At 41.2% G+C, this 27,818-nt stretch overlaps 1 protein-coding gene across 2 annotated transcripts; it reads right to left on the bottom strand.

The window, feature by feature from the left end:
- Window positions 1-2: 2 nt before the first annotated feature.
- Window positions 3-27,818, bottom strand: ctnnbip1 (catenin, beta interacting protein 1). 2 transcript variants are annotated; one of them, XM_072450149.1, is made up of 4 exons: window positions 27,682-27,818; window positions 15,584-15,698; window positions 13,132-13,222; window positions 3-2,187 (listed from the first exon to the last, which is right to left on the bottom strand). In XM_072450149.1, the coding sequence occupies exons 2-4, from the start codon at window positions 15,677-15,679 to the stop codon at window positions 2,129-2,131; spliced, it is 246 nt and encodes an 81-aa protein (XP_072306250.1). In that variant the 5' UTR covers window positions 15,680-15,698; window positions 27,682-27,818; the 3' UTR covers window positions 3-2,128. The 2 variants fall into 2 exon arrangements, with proteins under 2 accessions (XP_072306250.1, XP_072306251.1); XM_072450150.1 differs by having other exon boundaries at window positions 27,678-27,790.

Raw genomic sequence — 27,818 nt, 5'->3', positions numbered from 1 at the left:
CATTACACGTTTAAAATCTGTTTAATGGTTCAGTTGGTATAAGATTTGGAAGCATTGAGTCACCAAAAATGAACCAACTATTCAAAAAAATTAAAATACAAAGGCAACACAGATCAACCCAAAAAAACCAACAATTTGAGCCAATGTCAGGGCAAAACGGTAAAAACGGTAAAACACACACACACACACAGAGACACACGCACGCACGCACACACGCACACACAGACACACACACACAGTCCATAGCATGCCAAAAATCAAACATCATGAAAAAAAGTCACATTCACACAGTCATACAACATTCATCCACAAATAAACGAGGCTGTAGAAACCCCGGTAAAATATACAATAAGACACATTTTAAACAAATATGCATAGACACATAAAGAATGTTTTAAAACAAAGTAAACTAAATTGTATGAGGAGCAGTCGGCGTTTTACTTTGCCACGACAATGACATTCAGTAAAGGAGTTATTGCCAACCGTATTTGACACTTTTACAAAATTATTCTTTTTTTATTTTTTTAAAGATACAGCGTCCACCAAAAACATACAAATAACGGTCATGGATTTAACGAGCAGAAAGACATGCTTCCAAACAATTATTTTAAGTTATACAGGTAAAACACACTGCACAGTTGTAGCATGTCACGAGGGAATATAAAGGAAAGAGCTATATTAATTTACTCAAGCTGGTTCCAACTTAATGTGTTTTTAAAATGGCACGAGTTTGAAATGGTGGTGAAATACTGTCGATGTCAAAATGTACGTCCGTGAATATCCCATTGATAATAGTGCAAGAGATACAGTACAGCACTCAGTTGTATGTGTGAGGGTTTAAGTTAAAAGATAATAATTCAAAAACGACTGTAAAATCACTGCTGAGGAACGGTCGCTCGCTACGAAAGGGAAAAACAATAAATTACATCTTGATTTTGCGCAATTTTGAGTTTCATCTTTACAGATATTGAAAAGAAAAGAAAAATCAATGTTGGCACAATCAATCCTTTTGTTGTATTCTCCAACCATTTATACAGTTGAAAAGAACTCACAAAAGTCACACTAAATTTAAATTATAAGGGGGATTATGTTTCATAGTGTTCACTTCTTGTGCTTCTCAAATGAAAAGCTTTTTGTTGCACTGGAAATAAAGCAGCAGAAGAATAAGGGGCATCATTTATAAACTACGACAACCAAGAATAAAATCACAGAGTGTTCATAGACACAATGAACTAAATAAATAAGAAAAATCCCCTGTAAACCAGTAAAACACGGGTACGTTCGTCAATATTGTTACACTAAAGGCCTATTTATGAAAGCTTTTCTAGTAGATTATGTCTTACATTTATATATATATATGTATGTAATTAGGAATATCTTGTGGCAACTTCCTTTCAGAAAATGATGATGATTAATATTTTAAAAAGACAGAAGTCACCATTTCCCTCCGTTTATCTTGACGCCTTGATTACCTTTCCACGGTGAGTAAACAACCCGCATATTTCTTTACTTTTTAAGACGTTAAATGCTCAGGGCGTCTATCACGGAGACTCGAATCAAACGCTGTGGTTGTTGTAATGTGATCTCTTGTACCAATATGCAAACCGCTGCACTCAAAACTGCTGCGTGGAGCAAAAGACGGATCCAAAAGCGAACTACTCATCGTTTCTTGCGTGCGGGATTTACAAATGAGGCCCCGGTATATTCAGAAACAACTAAAGAACAAAACGACGCATTAAATAGTTCATCAAATCTGTCCCGTGACCTTTTTGATCATGGCTTTAACCCGGTCAATAGATTCTCCAGAGACCAGTTAAATGAACGCCGTCTCGACACGAAAAAGGGAAAACCCACCAAATAAAAATAAAAAAACCAACACTAAAAACGGATAAACCACACTATAGTCGAGTGTGTCCAGCAGAGCGCCTTCAGCCCGCAGTGTCCGGCACGAGCGCATGTCCCGTCCGTCCTCTTCCTCCTCGGCTCCTCCCATCGCTCCGCCTGCTTCTCTCCTGAGCTCACGGTGCGGCGCTGCTGGAGTCTGGGGTGAGTGGACCACTAGGGGGCGGGGCAGAGGGCGGGGCGGGGCATAGTGTGGCGGAGTGCAGCTCGTTGAGGAGGGCCTGGGTCACTGGCGGCGGTCCTCTGCCTCTGACCGCGAGAACGCCATCACCACGTCCTCCGCGCCTGCACAACAACAAACCAAAAACAAAGCGGTGAATGGATTAAAACAGGTTTAAATTGAAATGTGTGTCGTATTAATAAGTAAATGATCTGGAAACGGCAAAGTTCTCCCGTTTAGTCGCTGCATCAACCGAAGAGGCTGATGTCATACTTTTATATATGCTATACATTTTGTTTTCTCAATATAATCTGCTGTATTAAATGTTTGGCAGGTTCATTTTCATATATTTGCAAGTTGAAACATAAAAAATAATTCAGTTTGTTTGCTGATAATTGTGATTAAATCATAAAATCTTGATATTCAGACTTCCTATAAGTGATCTTTTCTTCTGTATCTACCTCTGTATCTACCTGCGTTGCACCAATGAAATTTCCCCATGTGGGACAATAAAGGAATATCTTATCTTATCTTGAATATCTTATCTTATTTTACCATATTTCACAATCATTTTGAACCTAAAATGTGATATTGTGACATCCCTCCTCACGCTAACATGTTTTTAAATACAATATGTTGTTTCAGGAAATATCACAATAAATTATATTATTGAAATAAAATGTATTCCAATTCTATAGAAATAAACTCACAGTAAACCATTTTCTGACTGAACACAAAGCCATAAGTTACAATTAATAAATACTACAAAGAAACAAAATGTATAAATAAGACGGTTCAATATCATTTTTTTCTATTTATTTGCGCCATAAAATGTATTGTTCTGTCTGTCATTTATTCAAGTCGATGTAGAAATTCTCATCAGATTCAATAATAGTCTAATATTAAGTGTGTTGTCGTGTCTTAACCTCGTGTGTGTGTTTTGTACCGTTCATTTTACTGTAATAAATAACTAAATGAATAAAATAAGCCTGTGTGTTTTGGACCAGATGTCAGTTTTCTCCCACGTCTGCGACTCGCTGTAGATAATGAGATTTCCTCTAATTCTAGGTGTGAACCAAACCTCCCAGAACAATTAACATTCTCCTCTTATGTGAGTGACTCATGCGCCTCGTGCAGATAAACTTAAACCAGAGAATATACTTGGAACTAATCGTGCTTGAAAACATTTCTCAAGCGGATCACGGGTGATTTTCTGGTGTGGAAACTCCTGCCTCATTTCTAATCTTAAGACCATGATAGTAGTTTTCTATTGTTTTTATAGAGCTCTGACTGAAGTGTGCAACTGCAGCATTTGAGATTATTTTTTGGAGCCGGCGTCAAATCCACATTTCCACTTGTCATCCCCAAACTAATTTTAGTCAGACGTGTGATGTGGGCAGCGCTCTCCACGGGGGAATTCTGGGCTTGTTAAATCCTGTCGTGTGTGACGGTCGGACAAAAGGCACAAACAGTGAACGCTTGTGAAAATCCATTCGGAGCGTGCAGGTGGATTTAAGTATCGGTGTGTTCAGCCGGCACCTGCCGGCACCTGCCAACACAGAACGGGAGACGCCGCAGTGCACCGCACGACCTCCGCACGACCTCCGCACGACCACGTTCTGCTCGGCAAAGATTACGATTCACAGGAAAAGCATGATGAGCGACGGCCGCTTCACCACAAACTAACACAGATCAACCCACAAGAGCGTTTTTTTAATTAAAAATAATCGTAATTGTATTTTAATTGTTGCAATTGTTTTCTTGGCTAAATTATGTAAGAAAAGACCTATTTATAACAACAATCATCGCATTATTGCATCTACACAGGGCTATTCAACATAAGGCCTGCGGGCCAAATCAGGCCCTCCAAGCGATGGATCCGGCCCACGACCCATCTTCCAAATATTAAAACTAATAATAATAATAATTCTTTACTGGTTTAATTCTGGGTTAGCACTAGTTTAGACCTGGTTTGGTCTTGGTTTAGTCCTAGTTTGATTCTCTTTCAGACCAGTGTTGATTCTGGATTAGAGATCAGACTTGGTTAATACTGGTTTAATTCTGGTTCAATACTGGGTAATGTTGGAAAAGCATGTTGTATGTTATTTCTCACAATATCTAATCTATCAGTAGTTATTTTATTGTATAAACTCAATTTATTGAAACAGTGTTGGGGATATGTGTTACAGAAGTGGACCTCTGACCCAGAGGGCTTGACCCTCCAAAGATCTGACCCTCGGGAAAATGAAGTTGAATAGCCCTGCATCAAGATGTTAAAAAAGAATAAAACATCAATAACAAACTGTATTCATAATTATCATCCATCTAGAAGCCTTCAGTCACATACCAGCCTTTATTTGGTTATTTTGGTCATTTAAAAGCACAATAGAAATAAGCGTTTATTATTATTATTTATCACCTAATAAATAAAATATATGATTAAAGCTACAGTTTAAAGCTTCCAGATTAGACACAATGATTACAAAAATGTCCTAAAGATATGTTCTCGTCCTGCACGTAAAATAACACGATTCAAAAAGTACCAAACATCGATGAATTTTGGCAAGTTGATTCAGACTAATTTGAACAAAGCACATTCACGTTCGTGCCAGGATCCACGGGGGCTTTTGTTTAACACGGACTCATTAGTGCAGAGCCAAACGAGTCAGCGGCTTTGGTCCAGGCCACGCCCACAGAGAGGAGCTCAGTGCTGCTGCAACACGTCCTGCTGGTCCATTCAGGAACTGCAACAGGACCGTTTAATGAAGCAGCACATTTATGTACGACGAAGCCTTTGAACGGTCTTTTACATGACAGACCCTTCAGAGGAGGTTTATTGTTAAATGTAAAGCACTTTCTACTTGTTTATTCATTAGCGTAGCCCTACAATACAATGAGTTTATCCATATCATCTGGCAATTGTTTGAAATCACGTTTGTGTCAGGTTTTGAGATGATCATTTATACCACTTTTCCAAACATCTTCCGTTTTAGTAATGCATGCAATAATTATGTTTTTCCAGCTCTATTATTTACGCATAATTGGCATTGTGTTGGTTGGATTTAATTTTGCACTTTTTTATCGCTTTGATCAAGCGCTCAATATCATCACAGCAAAAATAAATAAAAAATCTACTTAAACAATGACTCACACGTTAATTCCCTTTTCTTCGTTTCCATCTCTCATAATTAAAGCTCTTCATACGCAGACTTTAGAGCGTTTTAACTTGCTCTTCAGCAGTGGAGTTGACAAGTCTTTCTCATAGGAACTCTTAACACTTGCTCCAAACACCTTCACGGAGTCGAGAACCTTTCCTACACCTTCTGCGCCGCTGCTATAAAAAGCCACAGAGCCAGTTACATTTAATTATTATGCCCATGTGAAAGTAGGGCAACAGTCTGCGAGCTTCTTCACGTCGAGTATTCTCACATCAAGTCCAAAAACACTGCATTTGGGTTCATATGTTTGGCTTTGTTGTTTGTGCCGGGGATTAATTAGGACGTGGAGCTGCAGTGAGTCTTTACCATCGCGGGTTACAGCCAAAAGAAGAGGCAGCGGGGTCTTTAATGTGACAGTTTAACTTCCTCATCCTCAGGGGAGTTTACTGCTCCACAGAAGTCAGGTTATGGTGAATGATAAGTGAGAGAAACACAGACAGATTCAAACACTAAGATGGCACGTGGCATCAGTACAAAGACACTTATGTAACGTTGCAAAAAAAAAACAGTATTTGCCAAATATTTTAGACTAAAATCAATGCCGTTTTTCCTCATCGTTTTGCTGTAGCTCAAATGTCTCCAACGTTAAAACAAAAATATATTGCAATTTTGTATAATTCTACAGTAAAAACTAAGAAGAAAATGAAATTGTGCTACTTTGGAGGACTCGTGTTGATTCTACAGCTGCATTTTGGCTACAGTGCAACATGAGTCACCCCAAAAACACATCTCGAAATACATCAGTCTATATCCGTCTCACTGGGCCACTTCGCCGTGACCACAAACGCATTTAGACGGGCCCGAGCTGCCGGGGATGGAGACGGTCCCGCGACGCGGTTGCCTAGCTACAGATAAAGGCTGCACGCGAGCGGACGGTGGCGAGTCGACCAATCAGAGAGCGGATGGTGCTGTCGGTGGAGGTCGGAGGGTCTGCGGCCCCGGGACGTGGGATTACGTAAGAACAACAGTCGTGTCGTCACATGAATAATCCCAGAGGAGGAGAGTCCGTCTGAACCAGGAAACATCACACTCACTAACGAGGACAGCACCATCCACAGAGTAAAGAATGTAAAATGAGTCAGGATGTCAGGCCTTTGCCAGCCCTGTATCAAATAGTGTAACATAATACTACATACGATTAAATTAATGAATCTATTACGTATATTTATGGGTTAAAAAATAAACACTGCATTCAATCCACGAGACAAAGTGAATCAAAAGTGAATTACTATTAGATGGAAGATATAGGAGAATATAGTATAGTCAGAGTGAGATATATGCTGACCTGCTTTGATGAGACAGCTGTTCATTTTAGATTATACAATACAATTATACATTTTTAAGCATGAAATAACTGAGCCGTAGTAATAACAGATGCTGCGGCGGAGATTCACTCCACACAAAGAAAACAGTGGTGGGTTTTCGTGTAGATTTGCTAAAATAACTGATATAAATAATGTAGCTCTGACAACATGAGGCTGTGGACCTTCTCCCCGGGACATCGATCCACGGCTAAAATTAGAAATAAAAGCAGAATGTTCCAGAGACGGCTCTTGATGTACGAGAGCTTTAGATCGACTCAACGGGAGTGTTTGAAGTTCAAAGTCTCTCCCAAAATCCGCCCGGGGCCGGGGCCAGGGCAGAGCAGAGGTGGGCCAGGAGCAGAGGTGGGCCAGGGCAGAGCAGAGGTGGGCCAGGAGCAGAGCAGAGGTGGGCCAGGAGCAGAGCAGAAGTGGGCCAAAGCAGAGCAGAGGTGGGCCAGGACAGAGGTGGGCCAGGAGCAGAGGGTAGTGGACTCAGATACATTTGGAAGAGGAGAGACGGAGCTGTTAAGACTTCAGAGAGATTCACTCTTCAGGTGTGAGTCCAGAGGAGGCTGCGGAGTGTGGACCCTCGTGACACGAGCAGCAGCAGCAGCAGGATCGATCACAGCAGTGTGTGGTCCTGATTAACAGACAGTTTAAGTACTAGTAAATCTATTTGTGGTGAATATTTGGACTTCTTGTGTTGTTCTTTACAAACAACTCCAGGATTAAAGGTGAACTACCGGTATAACTTGTTTTTCAAAAGGGTTTTTATAAAAATACATAAAAACACTTGTTAATGAATACATTAACATACATTTGATGAATAACTTGACAATTCCATAGGGACAAACCCCAAATACATAGTGATGTTACATAGTGAACCTTTAGCATGAAGAGGGTCAAAAAGCTGATTTACCATAAAGAGTCATTTCAAACAGATTTTACTTTATCAAATGAACCATCGGAGCTGAAAGAAATTAGAGAAAAAAAATAGTCATCTCAAATGTGGTTTTAATTTTCTTTTTTATTATTGTCATTATGGACCATAACAGACTCTAAAATATGTGTCAAATGTGTGTTTTTGCTGAAGACCAACTGTCTAAATATACACGAGGCATCATGATGCTTACATCTGGGTCAAACTGGGTCTTTTGCAATCAAACAACTAATGGATGAATATTTTTTTTTTTTAATCAGTAGATTAACTGAATAGTGAAATTTGATCTATGAGGACATTTTAACTGATGGAGTAGTTTTAGATGAAAAAGTTAACACAAAAACACAGGGCAACAGCCCAAAATGAGTGGTTGTTCCGTCTGCGTTAAGAACAAACTAAAGCAGGAATCGATCCTTAGTAAAAAGCAGTTCAACAAAAGAGGAGCTCGCTGAAGCCTCGCTGGGCTTCAGTTCAAACGAGGGCTCTGAAGAGAACGTGCTGGAGCAGACAAACAGGATGAAGCGGGAGCATTGAGCGCTCTGATATCTGAAACAGGCTGAAGTGGAGAGCTTTAAGAATGAGCCGTGTTGTTGTGATTAGCCGTCCACCGCCGCAGGCCCATTAGCACCTGTCCCCGAGCGCCCAAACAACACGCTGCACAGGGAGGATGCAGTTTTCCCAGGACACAACGATCACCATGGCAACACCCTCTCATCCCCTTTACTTCAGCCGTCCCCCCCGAGGCGTGTAAACTTCCCCTCGTCAAATCAGACAGGATAACAAGAGCTCGGATTGTTAGCTTTGCGTGGGTACATTGTTGAATAAGTAAAATGTCAAAAAGAAGACGGTTTTATTTTGGAGTCGTCGCCTCTGACAAGAACGTTCTGAGCGTCGTTTTATCATCAGACACAGAAACAGCAGCAATTCAGTGACAGATCGTGATAATCATGGTCGTGTTTTGTTCATCGCAATCGTTATCGGGACTATACAGACTATAAAACGAGTACGAACATACCTTTTATAAGAAAAACTGTGGCATTATTCAATCAAAATGACAAAAAAAGAATAAACCATTGCAGACAATACACTTTATTTCTAAATATTCTCCATCAGTCGCCATATTTAAAGCAAATAACCTTGTCGACTACTAAAATATTCCTTATTTGCAACTCAAGTAACAACCGTTTTGAGACACCTATGTGGGTTTTGGAGGCTAAACTGAAAAGCATTTATCCTTGAACTACAGAAATATTTCTATAAAAGCATTGCCTGGACTGATATGACAATAAACTATCAAGTTACATTACAAACGGTAAAAAACAACAACCTTTTTGTTTCTCGTTTCCTTCGATGTTGAACCCACGTGGCCTGATTACAAATGCACAAAAAAACATCTGTATTTGCAAATATGCTAATAAGCTAATTAAACCCATGTGAAATGTATGTAAATCTAGTGTCCCCCGAAAATTGAAGTTTCGTGTCTTAAAGTAAAGAACTAGAATGAAATGTGATAAGAAATCTGTGAGAATAATTCAGAACTGAGCCCAGTATTTCTCAGTAAAATGCAAATGAACAAAGTGCTCAAATATTCTGGGTGAACTCTTAACGTCACTGTACAGAACTGTGATCCATCGTTACATCATCTATGATCCCATTCTCGCACGAGCCAAGGTGTGTTCTTGTAATCACCTCGGAATAAGACTAATCAATAAATCCACTGTATACCAACTTTACCTGCTAAACTGTGACATATCCAAAGATCTAGAATGTTGTATGTATCTTATTGTACGCCTAATATTACAGAAACCAAGCCCAATCCTTGTGTTTAATGTTTTATGAGATGTTTTATCCCCGAACTGAGGTCAGGACTGAAAATGCATGAGTGTGAATTTCAAAAAGCGCTTCTTAGATGAATGATTTCACATTTCGAACTGACGTCAGACTGAAAAATAAAGAGTGTTTTTGCATTCAGGGGCTGAGGCGGCGCAGACGGGTCAGAGCCGCAGTAATGGCCTGGATCAGACTCAGACAAAGTGTTTAAAGAGTCGGTCTGAGGAGGAAAAAGTCATATCAGGCTCACAAACAAAGTACAAATACTGGGCGAGAGTTTTGCTTCAGATTCATGAAGTTACATTTAAGCGCCGTGACTTTAAAGAGGATTATGCAACTCCTCACACGTTCAGGGAGGTGGACACACATGTTCAAGGAAGACATAAAGGGCGTGGCATTTTGTGGGGATATAGTGTACAGTCTTTTTAATACGAGAAGTTCATATTATATCTTGTAATGTTCATGAAATTTAAGACTGAAAGCCATAAGTTTTGCTCAAAAGGCAACAAAACATCAAATAACAGACTCTTTCTTTAGTGCAGATATCTCCATTCTGAGGTCTGGGTTGAACTCTCGTCAGTTTAGACTCCACGGGTCGTTATTAAAAGAAAAACACCTCAGTGGAAGGTTAGAATCTAGCGTACCATTTGTAGATTTAAAGTTCAGATGAATAGAAAAGGTTGAAGCAGGAAGTGACGTAAAGCCATTGCCAACATGCAAATCACTGCACATTCAGATTTACCACACACACAAACACACAAACAATGCCAGGTTAAGCATTTGTTGCAATGAGTAGTTTAGAGTTGTAGTTTCAAATCTTGCCTTTGTATTCCTTCTTTCAATAGAGACTCACTTTTTCCGTCTTCCGTACAATATTTGATCACTTGTCTTTTAGTTTTGCGGTGATTCATATGCAAAACGAGCCGGCGTGCGGCGCAAGGCGGAGAAACATGTCCAGCTTTCATCATCTCGAGCTGTAAATGGGATCAAACAGTAGCCTCTTCTTTATTCCCCACCTCAGAGCCTCCTCAAAAGCTGTTTCTCCATTTCCACGATGCATATTAAGAGTGATTAACGCCGTCGCCACAGAGCCTAATCACGCCGCTTTAGATGAGATGCAGAATGCGAATAATTCATGGGAGCGGCGCGGGGGTGGCACGTCGCCAAATGACACTAAATGTGGCCGCGTTTTGATGTATAAAACATTGGCCCAGCACCTTCTCCAGTCCGCATCCATTATTAACGGGGCTCTTCCCTTCGCAGTGTCGAGCTTGGAGCTGTAGGTTTCCACTAAAGCCACGTTGTATCTGGTACAAACTGTATTAATGATCACAAATACAAATGAGACAATCGTGTTGCACCTATTGCTCTGACGTGGAGCGGTGCGGCTTGACATTGAAGTAGAATGTCAACTTTAAAGAGCAGAATTGTCTCTCACGCACAAAAGAAATGAACACGGATTAATATTAAAACTAGTGACAAAACGAGATACTCAGTTGGACAAGTATCAATACTCAAAAGATTTACAAAAACATTTTACTGGACAGTTTTAGTCTCGATCTGTCCCTGAACTAGTTTAAAGACCACAGGGAAACATTAAAGAAACGACAGTTGTTTTGTGTTAAAAGCAGCGGTGTTTGGTCTGTTTTTATTATCAAAAAGATGTCGTAGAATTGAAATTGAGTTTAAAAGGTTTAAAATCTGTGCCATCGATATAACACTAAGAGATCCTCCTTTTCTTTACAGTTATGAATCAAACTGCAAAGACGACTACAATCTTTGTCCAGATGGAGTCGGTTTATAATAGCAGATTAATCTTGACATGGTTAAAGTGCATTTGTTTAGATTATTGAGACTCTTTGCACCAACCATTTCTATTTAATCCTCACATTCACTTAAACATTCTGATCTGTTCTGTAACTATGCTTTCTGTTTTGGTTAATTTATGAAAAGCAGATAAAAAAAAATAATAAAACTGAAAAAAGGTGCATAATTGGACTTGAATTCATTAAACTTAATTTGTCAAACTAGAATATTTCAAGTCCCTTTTCATTTAATTATAATTGGTCTTTTGACTAAATCTGCTGCGATTCAACTGATTGCTACTCGTTTCTGATAATCACCCAGTTACAAAACGTTTTGGAGGAAACATACTTTATTAAAACTGATTCAAGATTTTAAGATTAATTCAAAAGCGCCTCTAAAATCATCCTTTTTTCGCCCAACGGTGCAAATCTAATATTTATCATTTCAAACAAGCGCGGCTGCTTCCCCTCTGAGTAAGAGCACGATCAAGGAGAGAGGGAGCATCAGTGCAGGGTGCGCTTGTGGCAATTTTCCCCGACTCTAAGCCCCCCCGCAGGGAGGAATACCATTATGGACTCAGAGTGATGACCAGGACGACAGCGGTGTTCAGTCTGAGCCTGCCAGAAACTGATAATCCAACACAAACCATCAGCTGGAGTCACCGCTGCTGCTTTGAGGCGTCTGCAGAGGATCGTGAGGAGGACTTCTGCTCATTTTGTGCCCTCTAGTGGTTTGATCAGGTATTATTTGGGGTCCAAGGATGTCAAGATTATTTGAGTCCTGCTGTTGCTGCTGAGATTGATAAATGTGTGTGTCCTCTCCTTCAATCAGTGCAATTGTAAGAACTAAAAATCATCATTGTGATAATTTTAGAAGCAAAAATAGGTTCAATCTATTCTCAAACTGTAAACTTAAAATGTTGGCCGTTTATGTTACATTTTATAATATTATGTTTTCATTCATATATTCAAATACATGAATTAAAGTGAATTTTATTGTTGTTTTATTGAACTTGATATTGTGACATCCTTAAGTCTAGACTATCTGCATTATTGCCGTGAGCAACTTGGGTTTGTCACAATTGGTCTCAAGATCTGCTACTATTGGGCTACTTTTTAAGCTTTTTGACACACTGCATTAGTTATTAAAGACATGATTGAATAGTCTTTGTTAGTCTTTTTTATGTGTCTTTTCTGGTTCACAATTAGTTCAGAAACGTGTCCAATGCCCAGTTATTAACACAGGTTGTTGTTCATGGACTCGTTGGTCACGTAAGTATTATATTGCCCTCTGGTGGTAAACATACGCAGGTAACATTATGTAGACTGATCTGAATCCACCCTGCGCAGTGCCCACGTGAGGGGGGCACAGAACCAGTCTATGACTAATGAGGGGCTCTGGTGAGTGTTCCAGAGCCGCTGGGGTCTGCAGAGGACCAAGTGTGCAGGTTTTTTACTTTTAAATCAATGTAGAGCTGTGTAAGTAATCCAATTTTACTTTCCGTCAATGATACGCTTGGGGTTTTTAAATGAGGTCCTGGAAAAAATTACATTTGGACTTATTTTGAAAATGGATAAATTTGTCAGACGATTTATTTGGATTTTGTGTGCCATGATTTTCTCTTCTTTTTTCTTTATTATTTGCTGGATGTCTACTCTTTTTAGTATGCAATTATCAAAATAATAATTTATATTAAAAATGGGGAGGTCCATAACCAACCCTCTGTCAGTGAAGGCGTGTGGTTTGGAGCAGAGAGTCTTTGGAGGAAGACATTTTGTGTTGAATTGTACCATTTAAAAGTCTATATTGTTTAGGTTCAGAAAACTAATACTGAAACTCATTTTTGTTTGCTTTTAATAAGACAAAAAAAAAAAAATCAATAGGAGAAATATATATTTAAAAAAACATTTACACAAATAAATCTGCTCAAAAGCCAATAATAAAACACATTGTGGTGAAATAAGGCCGTACCTTGGTCGATGTTGTGCTGTGGCAGCTGACTCATCTGACTGTGGACCACCCCGGCGTAGTTACGGAGGAAAGCCTCTTCACTCGGCGTGAGCTGAAGCAAAGACAGAAATTACATCAAACAAGATCGAAAACCAGACACAATCACTAACGGGTTATTAATGTTAGAACTAATTCCAAATCCAAGTGTAATGAGTTTGCATTATTCTTTAATGCCACAGTTAGGGGAATTAAAAATGCTATAAATGCCACAATGCAAATAATAACCCTAAAACTACCTAGACATTTAGAGCTAACTCACTTTGCACCTGTAACTGACAAAACTGTCCATGAGATCATCACCAGTCTGAGTTCATCTACATGCTGCCTCGATGTGTGAGCCTCCAGATTTCTTAAGTCTGTGCTAAACAGTTAGTTAACATCATTCATAACATGTCACTTCAATCTGGAACTCAATGTCTTTGAAAAATGAGGTCATAAAGTCTCTCCTAAAGAAGAGCAGTCTTGATGCTGCAGTACTGAGTCATTACCGGCCCATCTCTTATCTGCCATTTTGGGGCAAAGTTCCTGAAAAGTTTTTTTTTTTTCACCAAAAGCTCAGTTATTTCCTCTTAATAAACAACTCAATTGATATTTTTTGGTCAGATTTTAGACCTCATCGTCAAGGTGACAAATGACATCTGTCTGAACACTGACACAGGCAAAGTCTTAATTCTGTTTGATCTGATGCTGCTTTTGACACTGTCGATCATGGGATCCTCTCACAGAGACTAGAGGACTGGGTGGGCATCACTGGCACTGCCCTAAATTGATTAAAGTCCTACCTGGAAGACAGGAAGAACTTTGTTGAAATTGGTAACCGTGTCTCAGACCACATGACCCTGACCTGTGGGGTTCCCCAAGGGTCAGTCCTGGGACCCCTTCTGTTCAACCTGCCGTTAGGTCAGCTGATAGGCAGTGAAAATGAGTCCTATCACAATTATGCAGACGACACTCAGATCTATGTTTCACTATCGGCAGGTGACTATGGACCAGTAGATTCACTCTGTCACTGCATCCAACAGATCAGTGTGTGGAGGCAAAACAACTTCCTCCTGCTGAACTCAGACAAGACTAAAATCTTTGTCTTTGGCCACAGAAACAAAGAGAAGTGTTAGCGTCACCTCCAGAGTCTCTTGCTTTAAGACAAAAGACATCAAGTTAGAACTCTGTGGGTCATAATGGACTCATATTTGAACTTTGCCACATCAAATCAATAACATCAGCAGCTTTTTACTATCTAAAAACATTGCCAACATCAAAAGTTTAGTGTCTAAACCAGACTTGGAGAGACTTATATGTGTTTGTCTCCAGTAGATTAGACTACTGTAACGGCCTGCTCACTGGCCTCTCCAAACGAGCTGTAAAACAGCTGCAGTACATCCAGAACGCTGCTGCTCGGGTCCTGACTAGAACCAGGAAGTACCATCACATTAGTCCTGACTAGAACCAGGAAGTACAATCACATTAGTCCTGTTCTCAGGTCTCTGCACTGCCCCCTGTGGCTCAGAGAAGAGACTTTAAAGCAGCTCTGCTTGTGTACAAGTCTCTCCATGGCCTAGCACCAAAGTACATCTCAGACATGTTAGTGCCATATGAACCATCTCAGACTTTGAAGACCTCAGGGACCGGTCTCCTGCTGGTGCCCAGGCCTCCTGCTGGTGCCCAGGCCTCCTGCTGGTGCCAGTGTCAGGACTAAACATGGGGAATCTGATAAACTGTTTTGTGATTTCAGTTATCATCTTTGTGAATTTAATGTATTTTCTTCCTGTTGTGTGAAGCACTTTGTGTACGAATTGTGCTCTACAAATAAACTTGCCTTGCCTTATGTGTATCGTAAGTGTCACATTTCAGCATTGCATGAGGGGAAATGAGGTACTTGTCAAAGAGAGTTGGGCTTTGCATATAATCAAAAGTTAGATTGAGATTCTATCATTTCTAATAGTTAATGCTCGTATCTTTGTAATCGAGGTGCAAAGCCAATCCTCTGTCTGTAGAAGCAAATGTAGAAGCAAATGTTGAATGGCGAGTCTGTATTGTTAATATTACAGAAATTACTACTGAAGACAATTTTATTTGTTTTTAAAAAGGTAAATACAATCAAGATGAGGGGAAAAATAATGATGCTTTTTTCTTGTTGTGTTGAGACTACAATTATTTTTCCAATTTTGATTGCGATTAAATATATTGCTCATTTAAATAGGGAAAATATCTGTTCTAAATTTGTTTTTAAACACATGAATCAGAAAATATCACTAATGAATTAGATTAAGTGCATTCTTACTCTGCAGGTTAACTTTTATAACTCAAGAGACATTAAAAGAAAAAAAAATAATAATTGCGATTTCCATTATGACTTAAACAATAGTGATAATGATCTTTATTCTACATATGAGAGTCAAAGATCTTAACGTACATTTGATCCCATCTTCTTGAGCATGAGAAGGACCCGCACTTTCTGTTGGACGTACATGTCTTCAGGAGACTTCCCCGGGGCCTCCTCGCGGTTCATCCCCTCTGCTCCTGTGGCTCTGCAAACAAAACAACCATTTACTCAACAGGATTAAAACCACAGGCATTTGTGTTACTGATGTGATATTGTTTGCCAGATAAAAACACAATAGCAAAGCCAGATCAACTCACAGCGCTGGAAAAGACTAGCCTCTATCAATAATAAATCAACCACTGAAGAAACAATTACCTACTTTCTAAAGACTTGTGAAAACCTGAAATATGTAACAGAATCTGTGTTCAGCTTCTACATCGAACACATCATGATACATGGCACACAGCAGGGCTGGGTATTGCCAAGACCCTCGATACGATACGTATCCCGATACTGGGGTCACGATACGATTCCCGGCTCATTACGATACGTGCTCTAACCTTCATACATCCAACCAACTGATCCAAAGGAACACATTCTAGTAAAGGGGTGCACGGTGGCAAAGGCGGTTAGCGCTCTTGCCTCCCAAGAATTCCCGGACCAGACCAACATCACATGATCTCTCTGGGTGGAGTTTGCATGTTCTCCTCGTGTTACCGTGGGTTCTCTCCGGGTTCTCCGGCTTCCTCCCACCGTCCAAAGACATGCATGTGTTAGGTAAAATTGGTGACTCTAAAATTGGCCCTAGTGAATGAATGTGAGAGTGAACTGTCTGTAATGTCTATGTCTCTGTGTTGACCCTGCGACAAGTTGGCCACTGTCCAGGGTGTACCCCGCCTAAGGCCCGAAGTCACTGGGATAGGCTCCAGTCACCCGCGACCCCGAAAGGGAACAAGCGGTAGAAAATGGATGGATGGATGGACATTCTAGTAAAGTATTGCATGTTTCTTGCCAAACAATTGGCCTGCATCTTCAGAACAGATCAGCTTCTGATCAGGTCCACAGTTCCTTGTGCAGATATATCATCATATTCCCTTATTTGAAAGTTTACTACATATCTTTCTACATTTTTAGTTTTAATCGGCTACTTTTGTAGCAAGTATTATTATAAAGACTATACTCAATATTCAAATATTGCATATTTTCCAAATCAAAATTCGCATTACGAACTAAAGTTCTATATATTTCCCACCTCTGCTTATTAGCAATGTCACAATTTATTCAAGTCTACTGTAGTATTTAAAGCAATCTCTTAAGAGGCTGTGATTGAACCCAAATATTGTTAAATAAAACTTGTAGGCCCTTGGGTTAGGCAGGTTGTACTGTACTTGTAATGTACTGTACATTTAAACTGATCCACAGACTCCAGCTTCTCTGATAAACTGCACAGAATCCATACCGCTCAGTGCAGGTCGGCCTCTCCACAGCTTGAACCGCCGTCATTAATATTGCATGACTGTTTTCACACAGATCTCGCCGCCGTCTCCGCCATCTCTCTCCTCCATCAAAACTAATGACCTATTTTCACTGTCAGCCTGCCGCCACGCAACATATAGGAAGAAAAAGCAACCCAAAAAAAAAAGCGGGGAGGAGGATGGGGGGGGGGGGGGGGGGGGGGGGGGGTGGGCGATAAAAGGAACAGCTGGAGCTAATGTGGGGGCGACAGCCACGAAGACGACACAAACATCACCCACTGTCTGGTGTCGTCAGTCGTGTTCTCTCCGGAGAACGAAGACTGACAAGCTGCTAAATGAATGTCAAAACATTTAGGAGAAAACCATTTGTCAAAAACATGAATACATCTGGTGCAGGTTCTCTGACATTATTCGTATGTAAGCCACAAATTAATCTTCCTTCAAAAAAATCTTTCGGTCACAATAGTTCTCGCAATTTATTTTGGCCTCTTATCTATACAAAAGGCTGGCTAATGCGTGTTGACAGGCCGTTTGATGTGGGGGTTATATTTAATTGGGGAGCTCGCCCGATGCTCCCCCGGCCTCCCTTCTCCCCCGTCCTGCCCCACATGCCCCGGGGAAGAGTGGGCACTGCGGCTGGTCGCTGGCCTCAGTTGGTTGGCGTTAGGGAGCTGGACTGGAGATCTGAGCAGCTGAAGGGTTTTTTATCGTCACAAGAATCGTACGGCCAAAATCTGGAAAATGTCAGCGTCTTCCACAGAGCGGCAAGATGAAATCGTATGGCAAGATTATCTAAATAAAAGACTGCAATTATTTAACGTCATTTCAAACAAACACAATGTCATGTCTCATTCTGTCTAAAACGATAACTACTATAATATAATATCTTTGCGAGCAATTCTTTTCAAGGAAGCTGGACATAAAAATGAAGAAAAGAACAGACGTTGTTGTAAAAATGGCAGTGGCACTTGCCCAGGTGAAGGTGCATGTCTGACCTGGTCTCTGAAAGGAACAGCTGAAGTCACTGATTTGCAGTGAATATTCATTATGTTTTTGTGTGAAAATCTTGTTTATATGATTTTGTTCTCAGTGATGTTGATGCACGGTTCATTTTTTGCACCAGTAAAATATATACCTATGTTTGTTTTGAATTCTGTGGCCCCGCTCCGTGCATGAACCCGACAACCCACATTTTTGAACTATGATAACTATGATAACACACCTTTATACCATCATGTTATCTTTCTTTAAAATGTGTTTTTCTTGGATTCATTATTTTTTGGGTTGTCAGGTTCATGCAGGGGGCCAAAAAATTCCAAAAATATATTTTATTTTTCCAATTAAGGGTTCGGTGAATGCGCATATGAAACTGGTGGGGTTCAGTACCTCCAAAAAGGTTAAAACCACTGGTCTAAAAGATGCTGAAGCTGTTGTTTATGGCAGCACGGCACATGAAAAGATGGCTGTTAATTATATATATATATCCATATTACTGCGACATTTTTAAACTACTTGTACACAATGATTTCAGTTCTATTGAAACTAAAGTCAGGCTGTCAAAACAAAAGCTTAACCTTGACAAAACTGAAAAGATTAAATCCAGGCTAATTTAGGACATCCATCCATCCATCCATTTTCTACCGCTTGTTCCCTTTCGGGGTCGCGGGTGACTGGAGCCTATCCCAGTAACTTCGGGCCTTAGGCGGGGTACACCCTGGACAGTGGCCAACTTGTCGCAGGGCCAACACTGAGACATAGACATTACAGACAGTTCACTCTCACATTCATTCACTAGGGCCAATTTAGAGTCACCAATTTTACCTAACACATGCATGTCTTTGGACGGTGGGAGGAAGCCGGAGAACCCGGAGAGAACCCACGGTAACACGGGGAGAACATGCAGACTCCATCCAGAGAGATCATGTGATGTTGGTCTGGTCCAGGAATCGAACCCATGATCTCCTTCTTGGGAGGCAAGAGCGCTATCCGCCTTTGCCACCGTGACAATATCTCCCTTTTATCTCACACATTTTAATTAAAAATAGTAAATATAAATAACTTAATATATTTATTTTGTTGCAATATCAATTAATTCAATTAATTCAGTCTTCTTACAAATTTTGAATATTGCAATGAGATATTTTGCCAGGATTGTTCAGTTTGAGTCTTTAATCCCCTCTGATATAGGGGTGGGCGTTACTGACAGAGCATCCTGCTAATGATATTCAGGCGATATCATGTCCATCCAATAGAAATGCGTGAAAAAGTCTTTAAAAACGCATTAGTTGATGTTATAACGTCGGTAAAAATAAGTGCAGAAATATCACCATATAATCTTATTTGAAATTTTACAACACAACTTTATTCATTTTACACTTTTTACTGGCTTTTAGTAGCATTTGTTTTTTAACCTTCACGATATTATCAACATTTCTATACATTGCCCACCTCAAATGGATAACTGTGATATTATTTTGAAATGCAGCGCGTCGATTTAGTCCCATTTCTAACAATGACTAGAATATATTTATCTATAACTAAAACGTTGAAGGTGGCTTACTGTTCGTGAAGGCAGTGGGTCTGTTGTAAACTGCACGGACGACTCTTTTAGCCGCAGTGATTCAATTGGAAAGAGCTAATTTGAAGCGTCATGGAGCAAAGTGCAGCTTCAGGGGCCGAGGCGGCCCCCGGAGCAGTGCTGTGCCTATCATATATTAAAAGGCGGAGTGTGAGGGTCGTTTGAGCACATGTGCCAGCGTCAAAAACGAGGAGAAATAGAGCCGAGAACAAAACTTGGGGAGTCGAGAGCCGATTTAGCATCAGCTGACACCTTCTGATTAGTTTGTGATTATTTTATAACTTGTACATAAAAAGCTGTGAAAATAGGGCTGCAAGTTTCATCGAAATGGCTAATTCAATGGCTGCAATCATTTAAGTAAAGCCTTCATGTCCAGAGACAACCAGAACTGAATCTGGCCTTCAAAATAAACTACGAGACATGAACGATATTTATATATTGTGTTACGCTTATCATGTTAACAATAATATCACAATATTTACCAAAATTGCAGACAGTCTAAAATGATGTGGATATTAATAATTATAATATTATTAATACATTGCATGTTTAACACTTATAGTATTGCACTTTGTCATAAATGAAAACGACAATGATGTAGAAGAGGACATTAAGGATAAGTAGCTGTTTTCTGCAGAATTTGGTGGTATGATGGCGATTATCACAATTATAAAACGTATAACCAACAATTACCGTCAACCCTTTTTATCGCAATAAACGATATTATAGTTTATGGTCCCGTCTGTAACGATGACTTCAATGGCAATGGCAGCAATTGTTTATACAAAAATGTTTGCAACTTTGGATTTTTCCAGTAAAAAATAAACTATTAATATATGAACACAAATATCTTGAAATACATGGTTTTGTGTATGAAATGTCCATCGATATTGACACAAGTTCCACGCACGCTTCTGTAGAAATAGGACGAGCGCTTTCACGACGGAGGCATTTCTGATTCTCTGACGTTCACGTTTGAAGTTGAAAACTGGCCATATTTAGTATCATCTCGGCTTCTACGTTCGACTGCTTTGAAGACAATTTATATGACGCATCGCCATAACTAGATATATTTTCATCAGGGGAAAGAGGTGCAAGTTGTGGGATGACGTTACAGAATGAAGCGCATCGTTTCAAAGATTTAATGTGTCAATAAATACATTTTGCATACCGGTAATAGCTTTTATAGGAAATCATTTTTGCGCCAAGATTAAAGTTCTACAAGGAAACGCAGTAGCAGCAGGTCTTCCCCCCCATTATACAATTATGTAACGCTGGTGCTTTTCCAACAGAACTATAATTAGGAGTCCAGATGGCACCTTCCTAAAACACTACTTTCACTGCCACCCACTCAAAATAATCTCTGGTGAACGCAGCTCAGACATGGAGCACACATTGGCGCACACGCGTGGCTTGTTAGGGCTGGAAATGCACTGGAAATCTTAACTGTGGGATGAGGAATAACATGATTTTCCTTAAATGTGGGACAATCAAACTGGTCAAATGTTGGAGGTACATTACATTTTTCTTTACCTTACAGACAAAACCCTAATGGCTCCAAGGGGTCAAACCAGCACATGACCTCTGCTTATTCTACACAGCCTGAAGAAGACCAAACCTGATTGTTTACTATTTTACTTATCACGTCTCTCATTGGTTATGAATAGCAAAAAAACAATGACACAAATGAGGTCCTTGGAACATCTTTCTCTGGATTTGCTTTGCAGTGAGACAATGTCAAAAATATTGATGAACCAGTGCGTCAGAAGAATGAATATGCAAAAGCTGGATTAGATCGAGTTCAACATGAAAGATGCACTGGATCTACAGGAGCTGCATTTATTTATGACAGTTATATAACTCAATAATACGGGCGGGTCGCAGAAAACACAGCAGAAAAGAAACCTCCACTCTGACGCAAATAAGTATACTATACCTCATAATGAAGACTTGAAATTAGAACCATCGTATTTTGAACACTGCCTTCTTACTTTACTAAATCTAGACAAAAGCACAGATTTCCCCATCCACCAGGAACTAAATATGCTTTACATCCACCAGGAACTAAATATGCTTTACATCCACCAGGAACTAAATATGTTTTACATCCACCAGGAACTAAATATGCTTTACATCCACCAGGAACTAAATATGCTTTACATCCACCAGGAACTAAATATGTTTTACATCCACCAGGAACTAAATATGTTTTACATCCACCAGGAACTAAATATGTTTTACATCCATCAGGAACTAAATATGTTTTACATCCATCAGGAACTAAATATGTTTTACATCCACCAGGAACTAAATATGTTTTACATCCATCAGGAACTAAATATGTTTTACATCCATCAGGAACTAAATATGTTTTACATCCATCAGGAACTAAATATGCTTTACATCCACCAGGAACTAAATATGCTTTACATCCACCAGGAACTAAATATGTTTTACATCCACCAGGAACTAAATATGTTTTACATCCACCAGGAACTAAATATGCTTTACATCCACCAGGAACTAAATATGCTTTACATCCATCAGGAACTAAATATGTTTTACATCCACCAGGAACTAAATATGTTTTACATCCACCAGGAACTAAATATGTTTTACATCCACCAGGAACTAAATATGCTTTACATCCACCAGGAACTAAATATGCTTTACATCCACCAGGAACTAAATATGTTTTACATCCACCAGGAACTAAATATGCTTTACATCCACCAGGAACTAAATATGCTTTACATCCATCAGGAACTAAATATGCTTTACATCCACCAGGAACTAAATATGTTTTACATCCACCAGGAACTAAATATGTTTTACATCCACCAGGAACTAAATATGCTTTACATCCACCAGGAACTAAATATGCTTTACATCCACCAGGAACTAAATATGTTTTACATCCACCAGGAACTAAATATGTTTTACATCCACCAGGAACTAAATATGTTTTACATCCACCAGGAACTAAATATGCTTTACATCCACCAGGAACTAAATATGCTTTACATCCACCAGGAACTAAATATGCGTTACAGTGAACATGATTAGTGATCAAATCAAAACTTTTTAAGGTTACTTTGTTTAATTGCCCTCAAGGTACATCTTGTAAAATGTGCCAAAGCAGAAAATTAAATTGATTGTATACTAATGTTTGTAACAAATTTGAATAATAATATGGTATAATAATCAAATATCTTTATTCCAATAGTAATCCAAACACAGATCTTTTACTGTCCCACCAATTTCTCAAGTTGAAGTCTGAGGCCTGGGTCCAGATAAGTGACCAGGCCAGCAGTCGTGATGGGCCGGTGCCAGGAGTCCAGTGCAACCGGAGAGGCCCAAAGTTTGGCCCGGAGCCGGACTCAGGAGCCGGACTCAGGAGGGGCACAGACCACAGCTCCACCTACCCCAGATTCAGGATGTTTTCATCAGATTCTTCAGTCGAGGCAAACAACAGCAGTTATATAAAAGGGACGTTCGATCATTAAATCATTCACAAGTGTTTTACTGATAGAAAATGTGGGGGTGAAAAGGTCATAAACCATTGGGCCAAAGCAAATGTGTGAGAAACCCAAGCTCCAGGAGCAAGAGGCTGCTGAGACTGCTGCGACTGCCAACCAGCGGCTCCGGAGCAGCTGTGGCAAACACCGTTACCAACGGTGACCAAGGCAACAGGCAACTTAAGAGCACAAGTCAGTCTCAGAGTATAGGATGTTCTGAATCTGTGTGGGCGAGTTTTGTAATCAAGGTTTTTCAGATGAATTAAAAAAAAACTCAATTTCGATTCCAGCTTTTGTTCTGACCAATGTTGCTGGACTCGTGGACCTTTAGTCGTATCTAATCTGTAGAATGAGGCCTGCTGGGCTCGGTCCTGGCCTCAGCGCGGTTAAAGATCTCTATGACACCAACAATTTGCTGAATCTCCTTGCAGCTCTTCACCCCATTTACACCAAAAAGGGCATGAAGTGATATTTCTGCACTTTTGTGATTCATTTGACAGACATTTCACATTTGTCCGATAACTAAACCTCAACAAATACGTTCAAAGACACGTTTTTGGATTGACATAATTTCGACTATTGTTATTATAAAAGTAGATGCATTACATTTTTGTCAATCCCGCCCAGCCCTACTGTCCAGTCACGTAAAGACGCATCCAACTCAGAAATATGAGCAATTGTTTTTTGAAACATAAATGTGCTTCAGACTCTGAAGGAGCTCGGTCAGCAGGACGAGGATTCTGAAGACGTTTTCAGCGGCGTAAAAGGCCTAAACAGTAACATTTAAGTCAAGTGGATTATTTAATGGTCTGACAAGTAATGGTCCCCAGTTCCATAATTTTGCTAGTGGTTCAGTCCAGCGATTATTTTTTCAATGAATCGATTAATTGTTTAGAATGCAAAGGTTTGACCCAAACAGGTTTGACCCGTTAGAGGAGCCTGCGCTTTTAATCAAATACACTAAATTTACACATTTTCCACATCATTTTCATGCAATTTGAGTCATAAAACATATTTTCTGCTCATGCCATGATTTGGAACCCATGTATAGGCTATTTAACAATGATTTGATTATTAAATGAGTTAATGAGGTTAATAACTGGTTAGTTGTGTACAGTATATTAGCAGAGTGTCGTCCTGAGGGTCTCGGGACAGTGGGGGACAGGCCGATCTGGACGTGGACTCGCAATGTCCAAAGCCTGTGGCCCTGCTGTCTTTCGAGCCCAGACAGACACACATATGTGCAAAGCCTGTACCTCCAACAAAGGCGACAGTATCTGGGGACAATGGTGATGAAGAGGACGGTCACTCATAAGTAGGTCATGTCTTGTTGTCACTACATGAGGCATGAACTCAAACTCTCCCCAGCGCCGGCCATTTGGGCTGAATTCAGACGTCCTTCGCCAACATCGTGGAAGGCCGAGATTAAACTACGATATGGAAAATGGAATCAATACAAGATCTCCGATACTGATCCGATACCCCATTGAAAAGAGTTTTTATACCTTGAGCTCTTTGATTGTTTTATAGATTGTTACCCTAATCCTGGTATCTCAGTGTTGGAGTTTGTATAGTCATAATGCTAACTTTTATGGGAATTGACTTATATTTTCACAATTGGCCAGCAGGGGCGCAATGAATGCCTTCACTTCCTCTTCCTCTTTTATTTTGATGGAACATTTCCTCTAGTGCCGTGGTCTTAGCATTAGCGTTAGCATCAGCATTAGCGGCAGGTCTCTGTTGCTAGGTGACGGAGGTACAGGGAGGAGGGGGTTTAAAGAATAAAGTCTAAGAGAACGCAGTGTCGGGGCAATCGCGATCAAAAGACGGTCGTGCGGGAAGGCGGTCGCCATCATCGCCGAAATTGATATTGATTTCATAAAGATGGCCACAAACGGGAGGAATAATGTATGAAGACAATGGAATGAAAGAAAATGAAAGATGTCGCCGCATGAATCGTGAATAATCGTTAAATCATGGTGCATTTTCCTCACAATAATTGTAACACTAAAATTTGACATTGTGGCATTTCTATTTAAGACTATGCTTTATATTACATCTTAAGACATAGATTTTACATTAAGTGCAACACAGAAACTACACATAAATCACAATTAAGTCTGGACTGTGATCTCGGCGTATGGCTCCCGGCTCCCCAGGGGTCTCTCGGAGGAATTATAACAGAAGCTGCTGCGCCTGCCATAAGCTGGTCCCCTGGGGCCCTCACTGCCAGATTTCAAAAGGAGCCAACGTCAAAGCTCAGCATAAAATTCAGATTTGAAAACATTTGAGATAACAAGATGCCGAGTATGAAAGTAAAGAAAGAAAGGTTTGACTGTGATACAAAATCATTGAAATCTTATGATAAAAGCACAACCTGGTAAATACTGTGAAACCGCATTTACTACTGAGAATCCAAATACATTTTAGAAGTCACGATCAGTACACGTATTATAATAGGCTGCAGTAAATAGAAAACGTTATATTTGATCAAGAGTGCAACAGTATTCTATAAAAGGAAGATATTTTGCTGACACATTGCAGAGATATGTAACTAGTATCTACTAAACCTTTTAACAAAATATTGGATAACAGTTTTAATGTAGACAAGTGCAGCCTGAGAAGCGTGCCCACAGCTGATGGAGGTGCCCACAGCTGATGGAGGTGCCCGCAGCTGATGGAGGGGCCCACAGCTGATGGAGGTGCCCACAGCTGATGGAGGTGCCCGCAGCTGATGGAGGGGCCCGCAGCTGATGGAGGTGCCCGCAGCTGATGGAGGTGCCCGCAGCTGATGGAGGGGCCCGCAGCTGAGGGAGGGGCCCACAGCTGAGGGAGGTGCCCACAGCTGATGGAGGGGCCCACAGCTGATTGAGGGGGCCCTCGGGTAAACGGAGCACCTGCCTCAGTATGTGGAGCTGAGAATGTGAGGTGGGCATGATATGTAAGAGCAGCGTGAGCTGCCAGAGGAGCCAGAGGAGTGAGAGCACTCAGCCCGGGGCCAGAGCCTGACACTCATAGTCTGTGTCTGCCATCACTGCCCACAAGAGGCCCCGTGCCAGCTTCACCACCTCAGCCTCTCTGCTGTTAGCGTCTGACAGGGAAGAGCGAGGCTAAGTGTGAACCAGCAGAAAGAGCCAAAGAGCAGAAAGAGCCAAAGAGCAGAAAGAGCCAAAGAGCAGAAAGAGCCAAAGAGCAGAAAGAGCCAAAGAGCAGAAAGAGCAGAAAGAGCCAAAGAGCAGAAAGAGCCAAAGAGCAGAAGGAGCCACACTGAGAGAGAAGGAGCCACACTGAGAGAGAAGGAGCCGCACTGAGAGAGAAGGAGCCGCACTCAGAGAGAAGGAGGAGCCGCACAGAGAGAGAAGGAGCCGCGCACTGAGAGAGAAGGAGCCACACAGAGAGAGAAGGAGCCACACTGAGAGAGAAGGAGCCACACTGAGAGAGAAGGAGCCACACTGAGAGAGAAGGAGCCACACTGAGAGAGAAGGAGCCTCACTGAGAGAGAAGGAGCCACACTGAGAGAGAAGGAGCCGCGCACTGAGAGAGAAGGAGCCGCACTGAGAGAGAAGGAGCCGCACTGAGAGAGAAGGAGCCGCACTGAGAGAGAAGGAGCCGCACTGAGAGAGAAGGAGCCGCACTGAGAGAGAAGGAGCCACACTGAGAGAGAAGGAGCCGCACTGAGAGAGAAGGAGCCGCACTGAGAGAGAAGGAGCCACACTGAGAGAGAAGGAGCCACACTGAGAGAGAAGGAGCCACACTGAGAGAGAAGGAGCCACACTGAGAGAGAAGGAGCCGCACTGAGAGAGAAGGAGCCACACTGAGAGATAAGGAGCCGTACTGAGAGAGAAGGAGCCGCACTAGGAAACAGTTTCAGTAGGTCACAGTTTCTGGGTGCAGCCTGGCTTGGCACTGACACATTTGTGCCATTACCATTTCTCTGGAACCAACTCGACTAGTTCTTTTCATGTGGAGGAATGTCACATGCCAAAGGTTTGACTGACTCAAACCTGAGAGTGACTTAACTCTCAGAAAGTTCTCTTCAGTCAGAAAGACAGAGAGATGTGACCAGAAGAGCCACAAACACTTTAACAGTGACATGTTCAGAGCAGACACTGGTCTGTGGCACACGTGAAAACAAAGTGTTGGATCTGCAGGAGGCAGTTCATGTATAATACTCCAGCAGCAGCAGGAGGAGCAGGAGCAGCAGGAGCAGGAGCAGGAGGAGGAGGAGGAGCAGCAGGAGCAGCAGGAGCAGGAGCAGGAGGAGCAGCAGCAGGAGCAGCAGGAGCAGGAGCAGGAGCTAGCCTCAGCCGTGACTAAAATACACGATTAGGAACACATAGGACAAGAGGAGAACCGCTACGGGCGCTATATAGCCTGGTCCATGTCCCGGCTGTGTTTCCATAAAAACATAGTCCTCAGATCAGTCGTAAAGGCGGTGGAGCCGCCGGTGGAGCGCCGCTGCTAACAGAGCTAGCTGCTAGCGCTGAGACAAAGCCTGAATGAAGTTGCTGAGAGCTTCGTCCAGGTGCCGCTGCGCTCCAGAGGCGCGCGACCACCTCACGGACAAAACACAACACCAAGCACACGTTTATGCCACTATCACGGGCACGTACTCACCCCTCCTGGTCCAGCTTTTATGTCTTGTGTGCGTGTTTGAATGGTGTGTTGTTGAGAAGGCGTCCTGTTCCGGGGTCACATCCCTCCAGCGGCAGCGCTACAGCGGGACTGAGCCTGAGAGCTGTGTGCGCTACAGC

The sequence above is a fragment of the Eucyclogobius newberryi genome, unplaced genomic scaffold, assembly GCF_026437365.1.
Source record: "Eucyclogobius newberryi isolate DKJ021-1_F unplaced genomic scaffold, fEucNew1.0.hap1 SCAF_17, whole genome shotgun sequence".
In the NCBI taxonomy this organism is placed as follows: Eukaryota; Metazoa; Chordata; class Actinopteri; order Gobiiformes; family Gobiidae; genus Eucyclogobius; species Eucyclogobius newberryi.
This window is presented reverse-complemented; position numbering and strand designations above follow the sequence as displayed.

Bases quoted from the DNA above. Each gene is read 5' to 3' on its own strand.
- ctnnbip1 (XM_072450149.1), bottom strand. From the start codon at position 15,679: ATGAACCGCGAGGAGGCCCCGGGGAAGTCTCCTGAAGACATGTACGTC. The intron at 13,223-15,583 runs GTACGTTAAGAT...TCTTTGCTTCAG, and splicing joins TCAAGAAGATGGGATCAAAT to CTCACGCCGAGTGAAGAGGC. The intron at 2,188-13,131 runs GTACGGCCTTAT...GTTGTTGTGCAG, and splicing joins ACAGCACAACATCGACCAAG to GCGCGGAGGACGTGGTGATG.